Below are 23,853 nucleotides of genomic sequence, written 5' to 3'. Positions count from 1 at the left end.
TGTAACACATGTAGAATTAAGACTCAAATTAAGCAAAATAATTAGTAAAATACCTCTTCGAGTTCAGAGACAGCAAATACTACTTTTTCAATGGTTTCCCCATGGATCTCTAGGAACCGCCTCACAGTACCTAAGGAAGAAAATAGGAAGACATTCAGTGTTAAAACCCAGTTATGTTAATTCTGTAATGGGGCCCTCTTCACTTCAGTCACAGCTAAATTATTCCCACCGGAAAAGCCTGCTACACCTCGTCTCACAGCCTGCTGCACTTTCCTTCAGAGTGGCTGTAGTGGACATCGTTCAGGTCCCTTTACGGCATGTCCTCTCTGTTCTCAGCCTTCCACTCGCCCTAAAGTGCCATGGCAGGAGCTTTACTGCATTTGCTGCTCTAGTTCTAGTGTCTGTGACAGCAAGCGGTTACAGAAGATGCTGAGTCAGACTACTGTCCCTTTTCCTCCCTTTGGCCAGAACGACCTAGCGCAAATGGGAAGCATAGTGCCTTTCTACTCATCAGGTACAGCCTTAGATGAGCCATTCAGCCCATTCCCATTCACAAAACCAAAGCTGAGCGCTCTCTCTCTCTCTCTCTCTCTCTCTCTCTCTCTCTCTCTCTCTCTCTCCAGGGTTTTCTTTGTGTAGTTGTGGCGTCCTGGAATTCACTCTGTAGTACAGGCTGGCCTTGAACTCACAGAGACCTGTCTGCCTCTGCCTTCCGAGTGCTGGGATTAAAGGTGTGCACCACCACCAATCAGCAAGTTATTTTTTTCTTAACCTCTATCCCATCCTGATTTTTCTCTATTGAGACCCAACGACCCAATCTTAAATATCCCTGGCTTTGGTCCTTTATGCCCATGCACTGCTTTCTAAAACTGCCCACATATTTTTGTTTTCTTGATGTACATATTCTCCATAGCTCATCAACTTGTTAATTAAATTTAACTTCAAATGCTGATGGCTCCCAAATTGTATAATCTTTCTGAATTAAAGAAAAGAACTGTTTACCTAGATAATCAGAGACACCTCAAATTTAGTGAGTCTAGCTCCTATCTTCTTTCTATATCCCAAGCAGTCACTCATATCAGAATCCTTGATTTTATGCACATGAGCATTTGCCTGCATGCATTACATATCTACCACCTATGTGCCTGGTACCCAAAGAGACAAGAAGTAGGTGTGGGATCCCCAAAACTGCAGTTATAGATGGTTGTGAGCTGCATATAGCTATTAGGAACTGAAACCAGGTCCTCTCCAAAAGCAGCAAGTGCTTTTAACCTGAGCCATCTCTCCAGCTTCATAATTAAAAAAATTATGTATTTACTGTGTGTGTACATCATGGTGCAGAGCTCATAGGACAACTTTCAGGAGTTAGTTCTGTCCTTCTAGCACGTGGCTTCCAGGGTTAACCTCAGGTCATCAGGCTCACTGAGCTATTCACTGGCCCCCGGATTTCCTTTGGTATTCTCCCTTTCTTCACCTTCAGTCCACATTGTCAAGTGGTTTCCATGTACGATCTTGTAAGTCTACTGCTAACGTTTCCAATAGCCATCCTTCACTTTCAGCTGCTCTCAAGCACTGAATGCTCACGAGCTTTTGGCAATAAACTCCTAACTGGTCTCTGTTCCTTTCATTTCCAAGACTGCAACTTCTGCTGCCTGGGCAATCTCTGTAGGATACCTTCCTTAGGAGACACTTGCAATGGGGCTGTAACCCTTGTAAGTTAAGGTTCAAAGTTCCTACATGACTTGCCACACTGTCACAACTAACCACTTCTAGGTCCTATTTCCAAGTGCTCCCCCACAGATCTTCTACTGTCACCTAAGTTCTATCATGTCCTATCTGTTGGTAGGCTAGTTCTGACCAAAATACATTGTTTATCCACTCTCTTCTTTTCTGAATCTGGTCATTTTTCAAGGTGCTGTCATAAGTCATCTTTGTATAGAATTCTACCCTTCCCAGAATTCCTCCATACAGAATCTCCTGCACTCCTACACTTGGTTCAAGTTCAATGTAGGAGTTCTCAAGTTTACAATAGGTTCAACGAGCTATATATATATATTACAGTACCATGGTAAGTTGGAAAGCTTCTGTGATATTCTGAGCATCTTTCTATCTGTAAACTAGATTGTAGACCTATTTAGCCCAAGTATATCTTATATTAATATTATATTAATTGAAGTCTAGTAGAACATGGAAACCTGCACTTATTCAAAATAAAAAGTAATGCAGTCCACAAATCTCATTTGTTGAGTAGACTCATTTGTTGAGAGCAGAATAAAGATCTGCAACTCTGCTGCTGCTAGGTGCAAATCTGTTTTTCACTTCTCCTTCCACTCTGCTTTCATTCCTTTCCCTTAAAACAGCTTCCATAAAGGGGTGTTCTTTCATACTATTTATATTACATAAAATGTTGACACTCATATGGAATTGTACTTTAACATAGTACTGTGTGTTTCCTATGGAAGGTAAAATGAGAAGTAGTAATCAAATCAAATTCTCTCTATGGTGATCATTTAGAAGGAGAATCCTGCCAGGAAAAAGAACGACATTGACCTCATGACTCAAGGATTTCCTCATATCATCCTACACTGTTCCTTTCATTTGCATCTGAGCACTCTTCTTGGCAATCAAACAGGATGTCACATGCTTTATATTTACGAAGATGCTCTAACTCGTGAAAGTGACATCCAGGATATTAATACCTCCAATATGGGGGAGCATGGAAGATAAGTACAAACATCATGGGCTTCTATTCTTACCACTGCAGAGTAGTAACTCAAATTCTTGTTGAATAAATAACCTAATAATTTTACTTCAACGTTGATGTTTATGGTTTCTCAAAGGATTTAACTGTACGTGAACTAGGGAAAAAAAGATACTATAAAAAGTTTGGTATACTAATTAAGACGATATTAGGTTTCTGTATAAAAGTTTTGATGATTAATAAGCAAGAAGGTTCTCGATTTGGAAGATGAATTATGTTAACAGATTAATTCTTAGCATGCTTACAATGTAAATGTTTACAAGACATTCATTATCTTCAAATTCCAGAAAGTACACTATTGTCTCTGTATTTGTTTGTTCTGAAAATGATGCTCTATAATTTTACTACATTTAAGGTCTAGGAACAATGGTCCTTATACCATTTGACTTGGTCACTTTTAAGATGTATATGCTTCCTTTATGCCAGTTACATTCCTAGAAGTTGTTTCACTGAAGATCCATCTTCCCGCCATTGACCATTATCTGTTATTGTGAATTACTCTTAAGACTGTGGGGGAACAGAGGTATTACCAGGCAGTAAAGCTACACTTTGGACCCAGGATAACGTACATAGAGATTTCACATAACAGTATTTAAGGAGGGTGTGCAGATGCTGTATCAGTGTTCCTAGTGACAAGAACCTCACTAGGATAGTCCCACCTCGAAGAAACCAAAGCTCCTCCCTTGTAATGTCTGCAGTAGAATGCTTCCCCTTTATCCCCTTTCCAGGGATCTGTAATGTTCTTAGAGTAGCTTTCAAGTCTGTATTTCTCAACACTGTTTTAGATAAGGCACTAGGGCATTCTTTTGATGGAGGCACAATGTAGATTATGATGATACTCCAACCCCTGCAAAGAACCATTTCAAAAAATGTACTGCAGCATAAGGCCCCTTTAGAGTCTTTTTTATTTGAAGATGAGTATCATATCTGCAAAAAAGCATACCGCTGATGTTTTAAGTGACTTGCCCTCGTCTGTCAATGTCTTATGAGCTGTGACCTAAAATGTATGAAGTACACTGAGGTCCTGGACTCCTGAGCTGAGTATCAGATTGTATTTCTGCGAACTGAACCCAGAGACCCACACACCCTAAGCACACACTCTACCACTGACCTATACCCTGAGCCCAACAGTATACATCACTGTGGGTCAGCTTGGGCTCAGTGATTTTTAAACCTAAACACACAGTTTTATACTAAAGAGACCTTGTGAAAGGTTCTGTCTAAATAGAAAAATACTATGCAAATATATTATAAATTCGCTTTTGCTGCCTTTTTTACCAACTGTTAAGATTGTTCTTATTTTGATTCAACTGTCCATTGCATTGCTCATACTTTCTAGTTTGGTTTCATTTTCAAACTTAATGAGAAAGTCTTGTAAGCCTTTATGAACGGGTATAAATTACACCATTTAAGAAATTCAGTAAGAACTCTGCAATTGACGAATACAAATCTCTCAGAATGCATGTAGTTCATCAAATCAATGGGTCTTCTTTGGCTATAACTTTATGTAATAATTAAAAACTTTAAGAACTTGACTTCCGTGTGGCACCGCAGTGTTACTTACGAAGTGCAATGTGTGTTGCGTCTTCTAGAGGATAACCTCGCTTCGCGGAATTGATGACACAGAAGCCAACGGAAGACATGGACTGTTCTCTGCAATCAAATAGAAAACCCAAAAGTTGTACTGAAACAACTATCTACATACACTATCCATAGGTGATCTCAAAACACAAGCCAGCATCTCCCACCAATAAATTTACAAGCTAACTCAACTGTATTATTTGATAATTAAATTAATGTAAAATTTAATCATACTCGTTGAGAGATAATATCTGAGCCCTTCAAAGTTTGATTTCCACAGGGAGGTTTCATCTTTAACAGAGCGTGGGGGAATGACCATACTTTGCCAGCTGAAGCACGTTTCTGTAACAGCTGTACAGGGAACTCTCCGCTGCAGTGCGATAGCGGCTTTTATACTTAGGTCCCACTGTGTGAATGATGAACCGAGCAGCTAGGTTAAAGCCTTTCGTCAATTTTGCTTCACCTGTTCGGCAACCTGGGAACAACGGGAACACATAAAAGCTTGTAAAGATCAGGTAAACACCAATATACAAAGCATGGAACAGGAACGGATTAAGAACTACGAGGAATGTCATTTAAAAATAGGACTGAATACAAGCATCCCGTCTGTTCCTTCTGTTCTCGTGGCAGTGAAGCAGGACAGCAGATGCAAGCACAAAGAAGGTGGGGAAGATGCAAGCAGAGAAGCATCATCCGGGTTTGCAAGGGGAAAGTTAATGGACCATGGGTAACAGGATTAGCAAAGGAGAGGAACCTAACAGCCTGCAAGCAGTATGAAGCTGACTGTTCTGAAGGGCGGAGTCAGATTTAAAGCTGACTGCTTTATTTAAGTACGAAAGTGTTAATGTGTGAACTCTGGGTATATTCATGGTGCTTTGAATTCCTCCTTAAGGGGGATACTGGCCTTATAAGATTAAACAATTGAATTATGCAAAGTACACACATGTAGCATTGGTTATTGTTATTTCATGGAGAAAACTAAAAAGACTTTGAATTACTTCCCAGACTATGCTATATGCTCAGACTATGACACAAAGGCTGGGGTTGCACGTGTATACAGTCAATCAAAACCACAACGACCCTTTCTTGAGCCAGCACAGCAAGTTATGACTTCTTTATCACTGACACAACAGAACAAGAGGCTATTCCTCTGAAGATGTTGAATTAAGAAATTTCTGAAATCCAGAACCCCAGGACAATTGAAAAGAGGGGATTCAGTTAAGTGTTAAAGTTGTCAGGAAAAGGTCTAGCTGCCTGACATCATCAGTTGTCCAACATGGATATCCAATGCCCAAGAAAACGGCAGGATATCTGTTCTACTTAAGATCCACCAACCGACAACCTTGCTGTTACAGAGCAAATGCTTGCACACCCCTGCCACCTCCTATGCTGAAACGTCACTCTAACATGTGATGGTATGTCTTTGGTGTCTTTGAAAGGTGAGAGGAATGAGACGAGATCACGCTGGTCCTCACGAAGAGGATTATTATCTTTCCAACACAATCCAGGGATTGCTTCCTCTCATGTGAAGAGGTCCAAATTCCCCTGAAGAATCTGATCTGCTGTCATCCTGATTCCAGAATTCCAGATCCCCAAATGAGGAGGATTAAATACTTGTTGATTATAATTCACACATCATCTGTACTTCTTGAGTAGTTTGAATACATTAAGCAGCTAAGCACAGTGGACCACACCTGTAATCCCAGCACTCAGGAACATGAGAGAGGGGGTCCAAGTTTCAGGTCATGTTTTGGGCTACATACAGTAAGTTCTAAGCCTGTATGGGCTACACAGACACTACCTTACACAAACAGGCAAATGAATAAGACATGCTCGCACACATACCTCATTAGCTTTTCAGTTCCCCCATAACAGCACTAACACTTAAAAACCACTAAAAAGAGAGGAAGTCCCTGACTAAAACAGAAACCGAGAATACCAACTATTGCTCGTGACATCAAAAGGCAGCGTGGAGACTTACAAATGACCAAAAGTCCTGACACTAGAAACATGACCCTCAGAGATGTATGAGGAGATGCAGGGCCTCTGAGTCAAGGCCAGAATGGTGTTTAAAAAAAAAAAAATATAGAGGGCAGAAAACAGCACGTACTCCTATTTGCTGCAGACTACCAAACTATGAGGGAAAAAAAAAAAAAACAACTCAGTAGGGGCTGTGACTACAGTTGAGAAAATGACCCCAAGAGCAAAACAAAGGGAAATTAAGAGAATAATAAAACTGGAAGACAAAACAAGAAAGTGCAGCATGCGTAAGATTCCTTCATAGAGAGAAATGGGGAAGCAAAGAAAAGCAAGAAATACCCCAGAACTGAGCACTACATTCCTCACTCCCCAGTGATCTTTAGGTGCTGCTGTTTGAGAAGCTAACGGGAGTAGCGGGTCAATGATCTAAAGGCCTCAGGTGGACTGAGGCACTCTGGACAGGAAGGTGAGCAACTGCTAATACCTGTGGGAGTTTCTGATCAGATCAGAAGATCCACATACCAAACCTGCTACTATCTGCCACTTCCAGACTGCAGGGGAACTGCCCTGCAGATAGACTCTTCCATCTCCAAAGTCCCCCCTTTTCTGTTCCATAAGACCCTAAGACCCCCATGCCATGTGTGCCGTCTCACTCATACACGGAGAGACTGCGGCCCTTCAACCATTCTGATTAAAGGCTCTGCAGGAGCCTGTCTTTCCTTCAGCCTCTATCAATTTATATCTAACGAGGAGCATGTGCGCATGTGTGTCTCTCTTGTCTGCCCGTTTGTTTAAAGTGGTGTCTAGTGTGGCCTGTACTGGCTCTTCTTACTGTATATAGCCCAAATGGCCTCAAACTCGGACTCCTGCATCTCCTGAGTGCTAGGACTGCAGGTGTGGGTCACCACACTTGGCTTCTTAAAACACTCAAGTTGCTGACAAAGAGCAACTTACAGATGGCTTAAAACCAACAGATAGTTAATTCTTCTAGTTCTTGGGTCTGGAAGTCTGAAACCAGGTGGCGCTCAAAATACACAAGCCACACAAAGGCAACTCATTATGAAGTTTTAGCACATCAGAAATAAAGATGGGGTCACAAAGCTCCCAGAAACAAAGGGGTAACACACAAGTAAAGACTGCTGGGTTCATATTTTTTTTCATGTGTTTTGCTTGCATGTGTGCTACAAGCATGCAGTACCACAGATGCCAGAAAAGAGGGAGCACCCCTCTGGAACCTTGGGGTAACGTTAACTGAAAGACCCATGTAAGAAAAGAACTTTAAGTCTTTGAAGAAAGATATCGAAGAAGACATCACAAAATGGAAAGATCTCGCATGCTCTTGGATAGGTAAGATCAACTTAATAAAAATGGCAATCTTACCAAAAGCAATTTACAGATTCAATGCAGTCCGCATCAAAACCCAAGCAAAGTTCTTCATAGACTTCAAAAGAACAACATTCAACTTCAAATGAAAAAACAAAAAACCCAGGATAAAAACACCATCCTGAGTGAGGTAAGCCAGACCCAAAAAGAGGAACATGGGACGTTCTCACTCATATTTGGTTTCTAGCCAAAAATAAAGGACATTGAACCTATAATTCGGGTTCTTAGAGAAGCTAAATAAGGAGAACCGAAAGAAAATCATATAGGCTTCCTCCTGAATATTAACCTTCATCAGGCGATGAAAGGAGACAGAGACAGAGACCCACATTGGAGCACCGGACTGAAATCTCAAGGTCCAAATCAGGAGCACCAGGAGAGAGAGCACAAGCAAGGAACTCAGGACCGCGAGGGGTGCACCCATACACTGAGACAATGGGGATGTTCTATCAGGAACTCACCAAGGCCAGCTGGCCTGGGTCTGAAAAAGTCTGGGTCAAAACTGGTCTAGCTGAACATAGCGGACAAGGAGGACTACTGAGATCTCAAGAACAATGGCAACGGGTTTTGATCCTACTGCACTTATTGATTTTGTGGGAGGCTAAACAGTTTGGATGCTCACATTACTAGACCTGGATGGAGGTGGGTGGTCCTTGGACTTCCCACAGGGCAGAGAACCCTGATTGCTTTTTGGGCTGATGAGGGAGGGGGACATGATTGGGGGAGGGGGAGGGAAAGGGGAGGCGGCGGTGGGGAAGAGACAGAAATCTTTAATAAATAAATAAATAAATAAATAAATAAATAAATAAAACCCAGGATAGCCAAAACAATCCTATACAAAAAAAAAAAAAAAAAAAAAATCCAGAGGTATCACCTTCCCTGACTTCAAGCTCTACTATAAAGCTATAGTAATGAAAACAGCTTGGTATTGGCATAAAAACTGACAGGTGAACCAATGGAATCGAATTGAAGACCTTGATATTAATCCACACATCTATGAATACTTATTTTTGACAAAGAAGATAAAATTATATAACAGAAAAAAAAGCATATTCATCAACTGTTGCCGGCATAACTGGATGGCATCATGTAGAAGAATGCAAATAGATCCATATCTATCCCCATGCACAAAACATACATTTCTCAATGGAACAAAGACTTCAACACAAATCTGACCACACTGAACCTGACAGAAGAGAAAGTGGGAAGTATCCTTCAATGCATGGGCACAGGAGACCACTTCCTAAATATAACACCAGTAGCACAGACATTGAGAACAACAATTAAGAAATAGGACCTCCTGAAACTTAGAATCTGTAAGGCAAGGATATGGTCAATAAAACAAAACAACAGCCTATAGAATGGGAAAAGATTTTCACCAACCCCACATCGGATAGAGGACCTATCTCCAAAATATATAAAGACCTCAAGAAACTAAACATTAAAATATCAAATAATCCAATTTAAAAATAGAACACATATCTAAATAGAGACATCTCAACAGAAGAATCTCAAATTGCTGAGAGATACTTAATGAACAGCTCAACATCCTTAGTCATCAGAGAAATGCAAATCAAAATGACTCTGAGATACCATCTTATACTAGTCAGTATTGTTAAGATCAAAAACACGGATAGCTTATGCTGGAGAGGATGTAGAGTAAGGGGAACACTCCTCCATTGCTGGTGGGAAAGCAAACTGATACAGGCACTTTGGAAATCAGTATGGCTGTTTCTCAGAAAATGGGGAATCAATCTACCTCAAGACCTAGCAATACACTCTTGGAGTTATAGATGGTTGTGAACCACCATGCCAGTGTTGGGGAACCAAACCTGATCCCTCTACAAGAGCAACAAATGCTCTTACCATTGCACTATCTGAAGCTCTCAGGCTGCAAGATTCAAAGGCAGCATTGAAATGGACTGGGGTAAGAAGTTTATTAGAAGAGTCATACACTGTGGACAGACAACAATAGCACTGGAGATACTCCAAGGAGGAATCAGGCCCACACAGAAGAGTCACAGTCCTTCCTGACAGGTCTCCGAGGAAGGAGGTAGGTTTCAATACAAGTCTCCACCCAGGCTCTCATATTCCCTAGCAAGTGGCAGGAAAGAGGGTGAGCAAAGGGAGAAGTGGCTGCTTGCTGTGTCCCTGCTTATCAACTCATTTCCCCAAGGGAGTATCCAAGAAGTCTGGTACATTAGCTAGGGATTTAGACAATGCTCCCATGGGGGCGTCTGTGAGGCTAAGGATGGGGCTGCAGGGATAGGAGCCTGAACAGCAGATTGGTCTGGATTCTAATATTCAAGAGAAGAAGTGAAACAATAGGGCAATGCCTTCAAAGTTTAGAAAACAAGTTCCAAACCAGAATTCTTTCAGACAAATCTCCAATTAAGCACGAGAATAGAAGCAATCTCAGCATTTCTGTCCCTGCCGTCCTTCCCAGAATCTGACAGCTAGAACAGCAGAGGTGAGGGCATGCCGGAGGTGAAACAGTGTCCTGACAGTAGGCACAGAGCAGTTTAGAGAGAAGGGGCTGAGTAGAAAGTTCCAAGTGTGCCCTGTCAAGGGAAAAAGAGATTGGAAGAAAACCTAAAGGAGAGGAGGTTTACACTTGGATTAAATGTTGAGGATGAACCAGTGAAGATGCAGAAAAATTATTTCCACAAAATCAAGTCAATTACTAACTTCCTGGAGGGAAAAGGTACACAGAGAATAAGAATCTACTTGTTTACCAGTGGTGAAGATCTTATTTAGTCATGATGCTAATGGAATACTGACTTACTACAGATTGTGAGAGCAGTTTGGGAAGATGGCAAAGCAGGAACCTGTGAGAGCTTTCTATGTGGTGTAGACACAGGTTTCATTTCCTCAACAAAAGTCAACAGAGCTGGCCTGGGTCTGAAAAATCCTGGGATAAAACCAGACTCGCTGAACATAGCAGACAATGAGGACTGAGAACCCAAGAACAATGGCAATGGGTTTTTGATCCTACTGCACGTACTGGCTTCTTTGGATGCTCACCTTACTAGACCTGGATGGAGGTGGGTGGTCCTTGGACTTCCCACAGGGCAGGGAACCCTGATTGCTCTTTGAGCTGACGAGGGAGGGGGACCTGATTGGGGGAGGGGGAGGGAAATGGGAGGCGGTGGAGGGGAAGATACAGAAATCTTCAATAAATAAATAAATTAATTAATAAAAAAAAGTCAACAGAGAATGGAGAACAGCACACAGCTAGGAAAGGAAGGTGAACCAAGAATAACCTGCAGTTCAGAGTGACAAAACAGTTCTACCTTACAGATCACCAGCTCAAAAATACAACTTCATAGTCCTACGGGGAGCACGGATTCCTACCAGGTTATCAGTTGGTCCTAAAATCATCAAACCTACGGAACATGTGACAGGGAACTGGATGCACAGTGAGGAGATACTGAAATCACCCTGTTATTGTCTGCATGTGCTCTGACTCTGGACTGAAGGGTGAGTTTTCGGGGGTGGGGGGATGTCTGTTCTATACTTTTTGCTTGCTGTTTTCTGGTTAGCACTCATTGCTCTTCCTGGACTCCAGACTAGAAAACACCATACAGCTAATATTCCCAATGCAAAGGGTAACTGCTCAAACTCTAATCCAGACAGCAATCTTTGTGTCTGTCAATGACAGACCACACACAGGTCAGTCAGAATTTACATATCCTTTAATATGGTAAAGCACACAACACAACAAGGTTCATAAACATGGGCTCAAAGTTTACTATAGTGTGAAGAGACACATACTAACTGGCACCACAAGCAAATCAGACAAATAAAAGAGCCAGGGCAGCTTGGAAAACAACTAAGTGAGTTCACTCCACACGTCAGTATTGTAAGAAGCTGAGCTGGATCAAACCCAGAAATCAACAACATTAAAACCTGATGGAATACAAGGTTTTGATAAAATAACTTCAGAGGACATTTCTGGGTAGCTGGAAATGTTACCTATAGTCTGGGTATTAGATCTAATTTCTGAAACTAAACGGTAGAATGCATTTTCTAAAGAAGACACTATGTATGCTACCATCCGAGAGCAGTATACAACTTCTCTTTCTGGGAGTATGTGTATATCTGCTTATGATATATGGCCATAGTCAGAAGTGGTGATGTTTGAGTAGTGGGAATATTATGGCTTGTGTTACTTTAGTGTATGTGCACACTTTTTAAATCATATATAACACTTCTTAAAAGCTACTAACTAAAAAAAACACAATGTTTGTGCTCCTTTGGTTTTTTAAAGGAAGTAACAGGCAAACCCATATTTAGTCTGTTGTGGAGACCTCTCATTTCAGAGTTTAGAAAAAGAAAAAGCCGGGCATCGTGGAGCATGATTGTAACACTAACACTTGGGAGGGAGGGGCTGAAGAGCCCAGAGCCGGCCTTGGACACATGAGAACCTGTCCCCCAGGAAAGAGGAAAGAAAGAAAAGTTTAAATGTGAATATCTTGTTCCTGCAGTAACACTTTTCTTTTATTGTTCCTAAGAATTTTGGGCGCTGACACTAACGACAAATAATGTTATTCTAATTCCATCTTTTGTGTGTTTGCTCCAGCCCAACTTTCTTCTATCCCAAAGCTTCAAGCTGAATATTGTTGGAAACATTTAAAACATCATCTTGAAAGCACTTTTAATATTTGAAAAATAAATGCAGTTCACTAAGTAAGGTTACCTCTGATCCTAGTTCTGTCCAGTGTGACATCCATCCTTGGCTCCATGTTCTACTAAGGAGCACTGAGTATCTGAGCTACCAAAGATCATTAGGATTTCAACTGCACTTCCCTGCAAGTCCTAACCCCACAATAATGAAGTACAGAGGCTACTGAATGCTTTACAGCAAGGACTGCCAACTAGAGAACAGCAAGCAAAAAGTGTGATGCACACATCTCCACCCAAGTCAGAGAACATGCACACAACAGCCCACTGATCCCAGCATCTCCTCAGCATGCTCAGGCTTCAACCGGCTTCTCTGGCTCTAGAGATGTGCTCTGAGCTGGAACAAACAGCCTGGTGAATTCAGATGTTCTAATTCCTTATAATGGAATACAAATGACAACTCACACAAAGTTCAAAATGTGAAAGTCGTCCTGATTTGGAATGGGCTAAATGGCTACACAAATCCTACACAACCCATTTTTAGAAAGTTCTATCTCTTAGGAAAAAATTTCTAGCTAAACTGCAACACAATTTTATATACTAGGAATTCCAGCAACACAACAGCTATCATGCACCCTGTTCAAAAAAATCCTTTCTTGAGTACTTGAGAGTAATTAGTGTTCCCTCCAAATCCTCTATGCTAACTTTAGGCCTTTGAACTATTCAGTAATGTGCCTTCTATAATGCCTAATATGCTAATAATTTTTCTTTTGGGTGCTCCTCAGTTTATCACTCTGAAGGTAGTACTACAGCTACAATAAAAGACACAGGGTCTGCTCCAGGGGTCTCAGCACAGACTGACCACAGCCTCTCTGAGCACTGATGATTTGTTCTCAACAAAGCAGTGTTAAGAGTGTTAGCTCAGCGTTTACTCAGTTAAAACCCTTGGGAATTCGTGTTATCTTTGTCGGGCAGTTCCTGCCTGCGTGAACAGTAACAATCAGTAATGTTGCAGCATTTCTGTTAGGGGAGAAGCATCACCCTGCAGGCCAAGAGCACATTCTACAGAACGAAGGGCCTTTCTGAAGGAAAAGGAACCTGTGCGTTGCAGAAGAGATGTCAGCAGGACTTGAGAGTGAACAGTTAACAGGGAGGAAAGGTGACCAAAACGCAAACCAGAGAACCTTTCAGAGTGCAAGTGGTGAGCGGAGATCTTTTGGGTTCAGTTATTGCGTTCTGAAGGCAAAAGCCAGTGTGGGTGAGACTGGACACCAAGGACTGAGAGCTTGAAGGTACAGGAGACTATCTTAAGGACTCTGGAGAACCACTAAATGGTTTGAAGTAGGGGGGCAATAAGAAGGCATTCATAGGTTGCTTTGTAAACACCAGTTAGTGTGTGGAAAATGGATTTCACAGAGAATACATGTAGGGAGACCAGTTGGTGGGGAGGGAGGGAGCGAGTGGTAATGGAGTGAAAAAGAGCCACAAGAAATTTAGGACTTGATGACAGACTTTGTGGGAGGGGTAAGGAAGAAGGATGTGTTGACTCAGGTTTTCTGAATAAAAACAGGATGGAAGATCTGTTATCCCACTGACAGTAAGTACTTCATATGTGCAAGAAATACTGTCAAACCAGCTCCTGGCCTGACCCTATCTAGCGTTCTAAATTTACTGTAAAACTATAGTACTAATATCTATCAATTTTGTTCCTTGGCTCATATTTCCAGTCAGTTCATTTGATATCTGCTCTTAGCTTTCTATCATAAATCTAGTAAATCATAACCTATCATCATTAACTAATTTAATAAAAATGTGTAAAGGGGGGAGGGGGCAGAGTCACATACTGAGACCTTCAGCAGCCACTGATGGCCTTTTCAGGTCAGCAATGGGCCTTCAAACAAGAGAAAACTAACCTGCAGCAGCAGAAGCAACAGACTCTGACTTCCCCTATCATACCTTAAGTCTACTGTGCTATTTGATCCGTGTACTAATTTATTAATGGAGCCTACAGCAACAGAACTTCATTCTCCCTATCAAACTCAAGTCCACCATGCCATTTGATCTGTGTATTAGTTTATTAGTGGTGCCTACAGCAACAGACTATGCCAAATGGTTTGTGTGATACTTGGTTCTTTAATCGAAAGTATTTACTAAACTTTTGCTCTGTGCCAAGAACTGAGGCAGGATTACCATGACCATGCCAACTTGAGAGATGAGAAGACTCGGACTGAGCAGTGATGTCACAGTCTCCAGTCACACACCTGGTATAGGGGAGCATCGCAAAACGAACCAGAGCTAAACACTAACAGCTACTGAATAGTCTGTCAAATCCTGGGTTTTTATTCTTTACTGGTAAATATTAAATTTAAGAGGGATAAATTTGGTGTAAAATCGTGCTAGCCCTTCCACTCTCTGTATTTCAAAGTCTCACTCTAGGATGCATGAGCATGCATGTGCATGCGAACCCCCATAAGGGGAGTGTCCATATTAGCTTCTCTCTTCCCTTTACCAAACAACTTTGCAGTATTTTCTTAAAGTTCCTTTCTAATTTTCATGTTTTTAATAGCATCTTGCTAGTTTGATTAAAGGTGTTTCCAACCCTCCTCAGTACTACATGTTCTCTGTTTCCTGGCTTGCACAGATTGCTTTCAAATAGAACCTGGCCCACCAGCCCAGGGAAAGCCCTGTTCACACACCCACCACTAATTAAGAAGATGCCATCTAGGCTTGACTACAGCCCCATTTTATGAAGACATTTCTTAGTTGAAGTTCCCTCCTCTGAGATGACTAGTTTGGATCAAGCTGATGAAGCTAGCGAGCATGCCTGTCATTTTAAGGCTCATCGTGTGACTGATGAGTTGCACTGCTAGTGAAGTCTTAGGGCCTGGCTTTTCATGCACCGTGGACACTGCAAAGGCTACTACTAGTTTCTACAGTAGGAAATCAGCTTTATATGCAGTGTTTTTTCCAAAAACACCTGACACACTTCTTTATGATAGAAGACATTAAAATATTCCCTGAGTGATAACACGCCTAAGAGCGTCCAGTCACCTTTAAGTTTCTGTAGGTCCTCCTTCAGATCTGGCCCCGCAAGCATGAAGATACTTTCTGACACAGGATTCTTATCTGTGAGGCTTTCATTGCTGGTATTCACAATGGCTGTACAGTTCAGTAATGCCACGTCTCCTTTCCTGTGGAACCAACAGATAAAAAAGCAGTTGTGGGAAACAGGAGGGAGACAGCTGGCCTAGTTTCTAATTTCTCCAAAACCTTCTATCTCTGCAATATTGGCTTTGCTAATTCCCAAGCCAAGAAATAGCAAAAAGTAGAAACAGAAGCAAATGCTTGGCTAACAATTAATCTGGTACCTGTGAGCTTTACTGTAACTGCTCCAACCCCAGAATTCACAAAGCCACCATACCATACATTTGCCCTTCGCCACATTGCCTTCATTAAAACAGAATGTTTACACAGTTGAAAGTAGCTGCTTTAAAAAGTTTAGAAACAGCAGCAGTCATAATAGCCAACAGAATAAAACAACCTAACTGTCTATCAACTAGTGAGCTGATAATGTGCTCTTAGTGTGCACACACGGAGCACTGCTGAGCCATGAAAGAGAAGCAGTCCTTTGTACTGGAGTGAAAACATTATACTAAGTCCAAAAATCTCACTGTGAAACTTCATGTGTGTGAAATGTCCAACGCAGGCAAACCAGCGCAGAGATTAATTCTGAAGAAGATGGGACTATCACTGTCTTAACTGTGGGAGGGTTTCACAGTTGCATGAACATAGTAACATTTACGCTGTACATTTTAATTCTGTACAGTTTACTATATGATAATTATACCCCAACAAGGCTGTATTGTAAAAGCAGTATTTCAATAAGGCTAGGACTTAAATAAAAAAGAACTTTAGAGGATTAATATACAGTAAGATATAATGAAAAAATTACCAAAGGACCACTTTTCCATTAATGTCCCGATTATAAAGAAAAGGCGATCTGATGGTGTCCTCCTGGAATGCCTTGGCTGTGCTGTCATGGGAGTTTAATTCATCTTTATACGAGTCACCCCAGCATAGCAGGGTGTCCACATCCACAAACTGGGAAGGTGCACCCAAGGGATCCATGGAATGGGAACTTCAGCTTGTATCTCAAACTCCTCAGCAATTCAGCAATCCCGGGAGACTTTAGCTAAAAAGAGAAGAAGAAATCATTTTAAACAAAAGCATAAATGTTACTCACAAATATTACTTTAATTCTACTAAGCCAGCAAAGCAAACTCTCCTGTGGAATGGAATGAGCGTGTCCATAGTCACTGTAATGGTCAATTAAAATAAGGACAACAAAAAACTCCTAAAAATGGGAATAAGGAGGGATTATATAACCATAAATTCCTTTCAATAACTGCAACCCTTGTGATCAAAATCATCACAAAAATCAGGTCTATTTTTCAGAAAGGACTATTCATTCAACATTCTCTGAATACCCACTATTGCAAAATAAGTAAATAAAATGCTCTGACATGCTATAAGATATAAATTGATTATATACATATATAAATTAAATAATAATTCCACTTGATAATATGCATATAAGTTAGTAAAACTGAATGAGACAAGGAAGTCCCTACACTTAAGTAGTAAGAGCTAATAAAGGTAAGGAATGAAAGAAGATAAATGAGGCTTGGATTTAAGAGACAGCATATGGGAGCTAGAAAGATGGCTCAGCAATTATGAGTATATACTGCTCTTGAAGAGGATCTGAGTTTGTTTCTTAGCTCCCATGTTAGGAAGCCCAAACCACTTATAACTCCAGCTCTACGGTATATGATGCCCTCCCTCTTCCGGCACCTGCATTCATATATATGCACAGACCACGCATAGACATACACATATATACCTAACTAAAAATAAAGTGAAATGTTTTTAACGAAGTAACATACAGAGGAAAAATGAACAGGATCTAGCCATACACAAGATAAGATATATGGGACTGCCCATGGTAGAGGAAGAAGGAGGTTATAGAAAGACATACAGCAGCATCTAGGGCGGGACTTGGTCATGGAAATCACCGGAGAAAGAGATGCTCAACTTACCACTGAGTCCTATGGCTGTTTCAGTGAACAGCTGACTCATTCATCCACTCTAACTCTGTAAGCACTTGGTGCACGTTAGGTACTGTTCTAGGTCCTGGGAACACGGGTCACAGCGCATTTCTACCTTAGGGAACCCATGCGTCCCCAGAGAAGAAAGGGGATGATAACAGTGTAAATGGACTGCGTTACGGAGAAAGGTGACGTGTGAGGAGCAAGTTAGATTGAGAAAGCAAAAGAGGAGGAAGACAGCCAGGGCAATGACCAAAGGGCAAGAAGAAGTGAGCCACAGTCCAAGAGGAGCCAGGGAGTCACTCTGGCTGGAGAATCTAATAGGTAATGACTTGATGACGGAGTTGGTGCAGAGGAAGGCTAGATGATGCGGTTTTAAGTCATGCCAAAATCCTTAGCTCTTACTCTAAAGATGAAAGAAGCCACTAGAGAGTCTTGACCGCCACAACTAAATACACCAAAAGACAACTCTAGTTAGGGAAAGCAAGAGGGACAATAGCAGCAGTAGAAAATTCAGGCAGGAACTTAGGAGAGAGTGGCCATGAGAACTGTCAGATTTGAGAGATAATTGACAGGTAGAACCGAAGGACTTTCATAGAAATACAAAGAGTGAGGAAGCACATAAGTCAGACAATGGCTAGACTGCTTGCTTGAGCAACTGAGTAGGATAGCAAGGCTATTTATAGAAAAGCAAGATTGGAGTTAAGCTGTAGGGTAAAGGAAAAACAATGACTTTCCCTTCCCATATGGCTTTTCGAATATTCTGATTCAAAATGCTAATTACCTGGCCATGTGCTTATTGTCAAACTGACAACTGGAAGCTTGAAGCTAGAGCTCAGAGCAGAGATTCAGCTAATAGATACGTTAATAGTCTCAGCTCGTGCAGGCTGAAAGCTACAGGAACTAGATAAGACTGCCTGCAGAGTGAATGCAAACGGAAAAATAGCTCCCAGGACTGAGTCCTACAGCAAAATGTGTACTAAGAAAGACCGTATGGGAGAGAGAAGGCTGGTAAGAAGGAAGGAAGCCCTGCAAAGGTGGTAGAGGAAGGCCAATAGAAGAGGGTATTTGTGGAGTGCTTCAGGAGGACGGTCAGAGCAGATGCTACCAAAGGACTAAGTGGGCTCAAGAAGTGAACAGACAGATGAAGACAGAAGAAATTCAATCTGGGAACTAGTTTTTAAACAGCTTCTTGACATGATACCAACATTTATTGTCACGTTCAGGGAGAACACACATGCTCTTCCAAAAATAATTTATTGGTGTTTCATGGTGAGAGGCACAGATACTAAGTACCAGATACACTAATTCTTTTACATACATTGTTAGGAAGAAGTGTAGTCATTCATAGCAGTTTAAAAAAAAAAGATCTTGTAGATTACACCAGGATAATTTGTCTTAGTGTTCAATATTTATACTAAATCCTTCTTTAAAACTGGTTTTTCTAGATGTTGTACTTAGTTCACAATCAGTCTTTGAACCTGGAGGCAAACCTAACTTTGCTATACTTTTACAAGTACTCAGACTTGCTCGAGGCAAACTGAACAGAGGACAAGTACCACTCACTCAATGTAATGACTATCTGCAGAAATTCTTGATTGCAAAAAAACATGCTGACACATGCTCAAAGTTCTTAGCCATGAGAGAGAGATAGAAAGAGGGAGAGAATTCATGGAACACATAAACGGCTTCAAGACTGCAAACGTGCATGTCAACTTTCAGGATGAAATTGCTTTTTAAATGTATATTTCTGACTCTAACACCTGCTTCTAGAAGATTTGAAAATCAACAAAAAGTTAAATGATCAAGAATAAAAATCTCAACTGTGGTGTAGCTCTCCTTTATTCCTGTGACAGAGGTAAAACCATAATGTGTGCATAACTTTGAACCTAGCTTCTCTTAACTACTGTCAGGTGACAAAATCACACAGTGCAACAGCGCAAGGTGGCATAATGCAAGTCATGAGCCCCCGTGTGTCAAGGTAACATAATGCAAGTCATGAGCCCCGTGTGTCAAGGTAACATAATGCAAGTCATGAGCCCCGTGTGTCAAGGCCTAAGTTCGGGTTCCTGACTCATCATCTATGAGCTGTGATCCTTGGGGTAAAGCTAGAGTTTCTATCGAAGCAGCCATGATTAATCCAGGCTCAATGTGAAGACTAAATGTTCTGAAACCACAGAGACCTGATGCAAAGCCAGGCACAGTGAATGACCTCTGAAGATGTCCTCAGGGCCAGTGCAATCATAGTCAGGGTGAATGAAGTTATATTTCCACGTGCATCAAAGACTCAAAGTCCTCACTGTCAAATCAGCATGCAAGATAAAAGCTGGGTGCTGAGCTAAGTTACAGACATACAGATCTTGGTCATGGTTTTTCTTGCCATGTCTTGTTAATCCCTGAATAGCCCAACATCTGTCTGTTCCTATGCCACAAGGGTATGGAAAGCACACAAGCTTGTAAGGAAAGCAATCTTGACTACATGCCCCTCCACCAACACTACCATTTTACATATTCCCATCATCTCTCCAAGTGACTCCCAACAGCACCTGCAGAGAGAATCCTTCAGTGACAATCGCCTTTGGCATTCATACTGTGTGGTTTCCTCCTGGTTACCCTAGGTAATCAAGAAGATAGCGCGGAGTGACAGTGGGGCATCTTCCCTTCCAAAGATAGCTAGAAAAGGCACTGTGGCCACACCCTGTCTGTCTATTCTCCCTCATTGTGCTCTGAAGGTGTTAGGTTCCAGCTGGAGAAACTAAGGGTCTCTGCCAAAAGCTAACACCATGCCCAGGCTTTTGAATAAACCACTGTGGAAGTGTGGATCCTCTGGCCTTAGTTGACCTTAAAACTACTTCAGCCACAGCTGGTGTTTTCACAGCAACCTCATGAGAGATGCTGAGTCAGAACTTCACAACAATGCAACAATGCTCCTCCTGAATTCCTGCGCTGGAAAACCTGTGAGAAAATAAACATTCCTTGGTCCATTATGTTCCAGGTTTTCTTTCATTCATTCATTCATTCATTCATCCATCCATTCATTCATTCAAGAAGGTTGGACACTAAATGTCTAATGGAAGAGACAAAGCCACAAAAACCACACAAACACAAGATCACAGAAACAGTGTGATAAATGTGCTACGACAAATGGGAGGCAGGGAGAGAGCACTTTAGGCTAGAAAAGCAGAGATTGCTCCCTTCAGAAAGTAGCAGTAAGAACGAAAAACTGCAGCAAAGTTTTACACTGAGGGGAAAGTAATTCTGAGAGCTATATGTGAGAGTTTGGGGCATGAACAGATTCCCAGTGAATGTGACAGGTATAGAGGGCATGTCGCAAATACGCTCTCCAATCCTTACGTTACTCCCATGCAGCAGGTATTAAGACTCTTGTTTCAAACTCAGTGGCACAGTACCAGTCCAAGGACGTGTAACTACCACGTGGACGCTGAGGCCACATGCAGGGCATGGGTCCTAAGGCCCATGTCACTCTCTCTGCTCTTTTCCCTTCCTGCTGTTCAAAGCGCTAACTGCTCCCCAGTTCCAAGTCTGTCTTTGTGCAGACTTTTCCAACTTCTGAATGATCTCAGGATATATCCTGTGTGCTTAGACCTGAATGATCTCAGGATATATTCTGTATGCTTAGACCTGAATGATCTCAGGATTATTCTGTATGCTTAGACCTGAATGATCTCAGGATTATTCTGTATGCTTAGACATGAATGATCTCAGGGTATATTCTGTGTGCTTAGACCTGCCAAACGGGCTTAATTCAAGTATGTTACCAGCTGCTCTTCACAAGAATAGCATCAATTCTCCATTAACATCTTCCTCTCTCCCCGCCAGCTCCTCCTGTTCTTGAAAACCTATCTTATGGCAGGGCGGTGGTGGTGCACACCTTTAATCCTTAACACTTGGGAGGAGGCAGGCGGATCTCTGTGAGTTCGAGGCCAGCCTGGTCTACAAGAGCTAGTTCCAGGTCAGGCTCCAAACTCTGTCTCGAAAAACCAAAAGAAGAAAGAAAGAAAATCTATCCTCCCTCATTTCTTCTTCAGACCAGAGATACATCTTTTCAAAGGTACTGGGGTTAAACCTAGGGCCTCAGCCATGCTGGGCAAACACTATCACTGACCTATATCTCCAGCCCTCCTTTTACTCTTTATTTTGAGATGGAGCATCGTAGGTTGCCCAGCCTTGCCTTGCTCACTCGAGCTCACACAGAAGCTCCTGCCTTGGCTTCCTGTGTAGCTGGGACTTCAGGTCTATGCCACTGGGGCTGGCTCTCCTCACCACTTCACACAGTGTGAGTGTGTATGGTGTACGTACGAATGGACATGTGCAAGTATGGGAACGGGGGTTAGAGGTCAACAGCAGGCGCCAATTGCTAGTTCAACTTATTTTCTGAGACAGGGTCTCTCACTTGGTCTGGTGTTCAGTGATTCAGCCAGTAAACTTCAAGGATCCTCCTGTCTCCTCATTCCAGAACAAAAATTACCGGTGCACGCCACAGCTTTCTACATGGGTACTGGAGATCCAAACCCAGCCCTCACACTTGAGTGGCAGGGCTAAGAATGAGACATCATTCCAGTCTCACTTCTGAGCATTTGTTGCAGAGTTCTGCTTTCTCTTTGTTTACTCAGCCTTTTGCAAATTTCCTTCAGCTCAGCAATGATTAAAGCTCTGATTCCAAGGTCAAGAGAAATGTCTTAAGTTTACCATTTCCTCCTTGAAATCCTATTATTGTCTTTGCTGCGCACTCTGGGAGCTCTCCCATACATTCAATCACATCCAGTTGTTGATTGGGTCTTTCCAGCTACCAGAGCCATTGCATCCCACACTAGTATCCCGGGTGGTGGTGGTGCACACCTTTAATCCCAGCACTTGGAAGGCAGAGGCAGGCAGATCTCTGTGAGTTCAAGGCCAGCCTGGGACACAAGAGCTAGTTCCAGGACAGGTTCTAAAACTACAGCAAACCTTGTCTGGGGGAGGGGAGGAGAATGTAAGGTTCTGTACTTGTAGTGGACAAGAAAATGAAGATTAAGCTGTGCTATCTTAGCCTGTCTGTGCAGGCCTTTAATTCCAGCACTGGGCAGGCAGAGGCAGGCACACCTCTGTGAGTTCAAGGACAGCCTGGTTGGTGGAGAGAACCTGTCTCAAAGGGGTAGGGGTGGGGGGGGGGAGGATGTGGTGTCTTAGCAGTCCACATCTAGACTAGGCTGCCTTCTGAGTGCTAGGATTAAAGTTATGACCCAAACCTGTCTTTGATCCCGAGATTAAAGATGACATCAGCTGGCAATGTCTAAAGGTTAAACTGGCCTGAAAGATTCTATACTATTTTCCCACCAAAGCATGCATTTTCCACCTCTAACAAGGTAACGCAGGAGGTAAGGAACATATACACCTATAGAAATGCTCCTCCCCTGCTTGAAATAAATCTATTGCCGCAATTTCTTGCCTTCTCTTTCCTCTAACCAACAAACGTATTCTTGTTTCAAAACACCCATGTTGCTACAATCACCACGTATGTGTCTCCACCAAAGCAATTTTCTTAAAGACAGAAGATGAGGGGAACATGTTTTAAAACATAAAGAAAACTATACCTGGTAAACAATCCTTAAAAATTAAGCAGGAAGATAAATCTACCTGTCAACTACACACTTGTCTACCTATCTATTTTCTAGGCTGGCTACAGACTACAGAGGGCTTGCTTAATAAGCAACGGAAGGAGATACTTTTTTGTTTAATTATATACCAGCTTCAGTTCTATATAGACAGGCACAGACATCAGAGCTCATTCTAAAACTTCTAGACAGTCCAAGGATAGAAGAGGGCAGAAGTCAAAGAGAGAAAAGCTAATTCCCTCTTTTTAACAGAGCGGCTCAGTCTCTGTCTGCAATCAAGGACCGGCAAGCCCAGGGTCATTTCCCTCTCCAGTGGCCTGAGAGCGGAAACACAAAGCCAGGTCAATGTCACTCCAGGGACTGCGGGGTCCCTGGACAACTCAGCATCCTGGGCTCGGCGTCTGCCCAAAGCCAACGCGATCTACAGGGCGGGCTAGACTCGACTTGAGCCGCCACCCGCAGGGCTATCCGCCACACCGCATTCCAGCATCCCGGTACGAGAGCCTCCAGAGCTCCACGCCCAAACCTGCCCTGGGTGCTAGCCCCAAAGCCCAAGCCGACAGGCCAATCTGATGCCTCCCAGCCGCTGCACCCGGCCGCGCCACCCTCCCCTCCCGCTTTCGCCCGCCTCTCACGGCGCTCGGGCGGGCCCATCCGGGCGGCGGTCCGCAGCTCAGCTCCGTCGCAGAAGGCGGGCAGGTGACATCCACACAGAGGCAGAGACTGAAGGGAGTTGGGTCTCCAGAAGCCGGGGTGACTAGCTTCAGCTTTCTGACAGCAAAGGCACCCGCTTCCTCTCCGCCACGCC

General features: G+C 42.5%; 1 protein-coding gene across 1 annotated transcript in view; it reads right to left on the bottom strand.

Moving 5' to 3' along the window:
* The window catches only part of Gdap2 (ganglioside induced differentiation associated protein 2), a 51,324-nt gene extending 27,478 nt beyond the window's left edge, over positions 1-23,846 (bottom strand). The window contains exons 1-6 of the mRNA XM_050157514.1: positions 23,681-23,846; positions 16,278-16,517; positions 15,377-15,516; positions 4,664-4,817; positions 4,326-4,414; positions 54-130 (exon numbers count right to left, since the gene is read on the bottom strand). Of these exons, the coding sequence (XP_050013471.1) occupies positions 54-130; positions 4,326-4,414; positions 4,664-4,817; positions 15,377-15,516; positions 16,278-16,453 (636 nt within the window). The 5' untranslated portion in view covers positions 16,454-16,517; positions 23,681-23,846. The remainder of the gene's footprint in view (positions 1-53; positions 131-4,325; positions 4,415-4,663; positions 4,818-15,376; positions 15,517-16,277; positions 16,518-23,680) is intronic.
* Between the last annotated feature and the right edge of the window lie 7 nt (positions 23,847-23,853).

The sequence above is a fragment of the Alexandromys fortis genome, unplaced genomic scaffold (genome assembly GCF_014885135.2).
Source record: "Alexandromys fortis isolate MF-2015 unplaced genomic scaffold, M_Fortis_MF-2015_v1.1 scaffold_78, whole genome shotgun sequence".
Lineage (NCBI taxonomy): Eukaryota > Metazoa > Chordata > Mammalia > Rodentia > Cricetidae > Alexandromys > Alexandromys fortis.
Note: the sequence above shows the minus strand (reverse complement) of the source record. Positions and strands in the feature narration are given on the sequence as shown.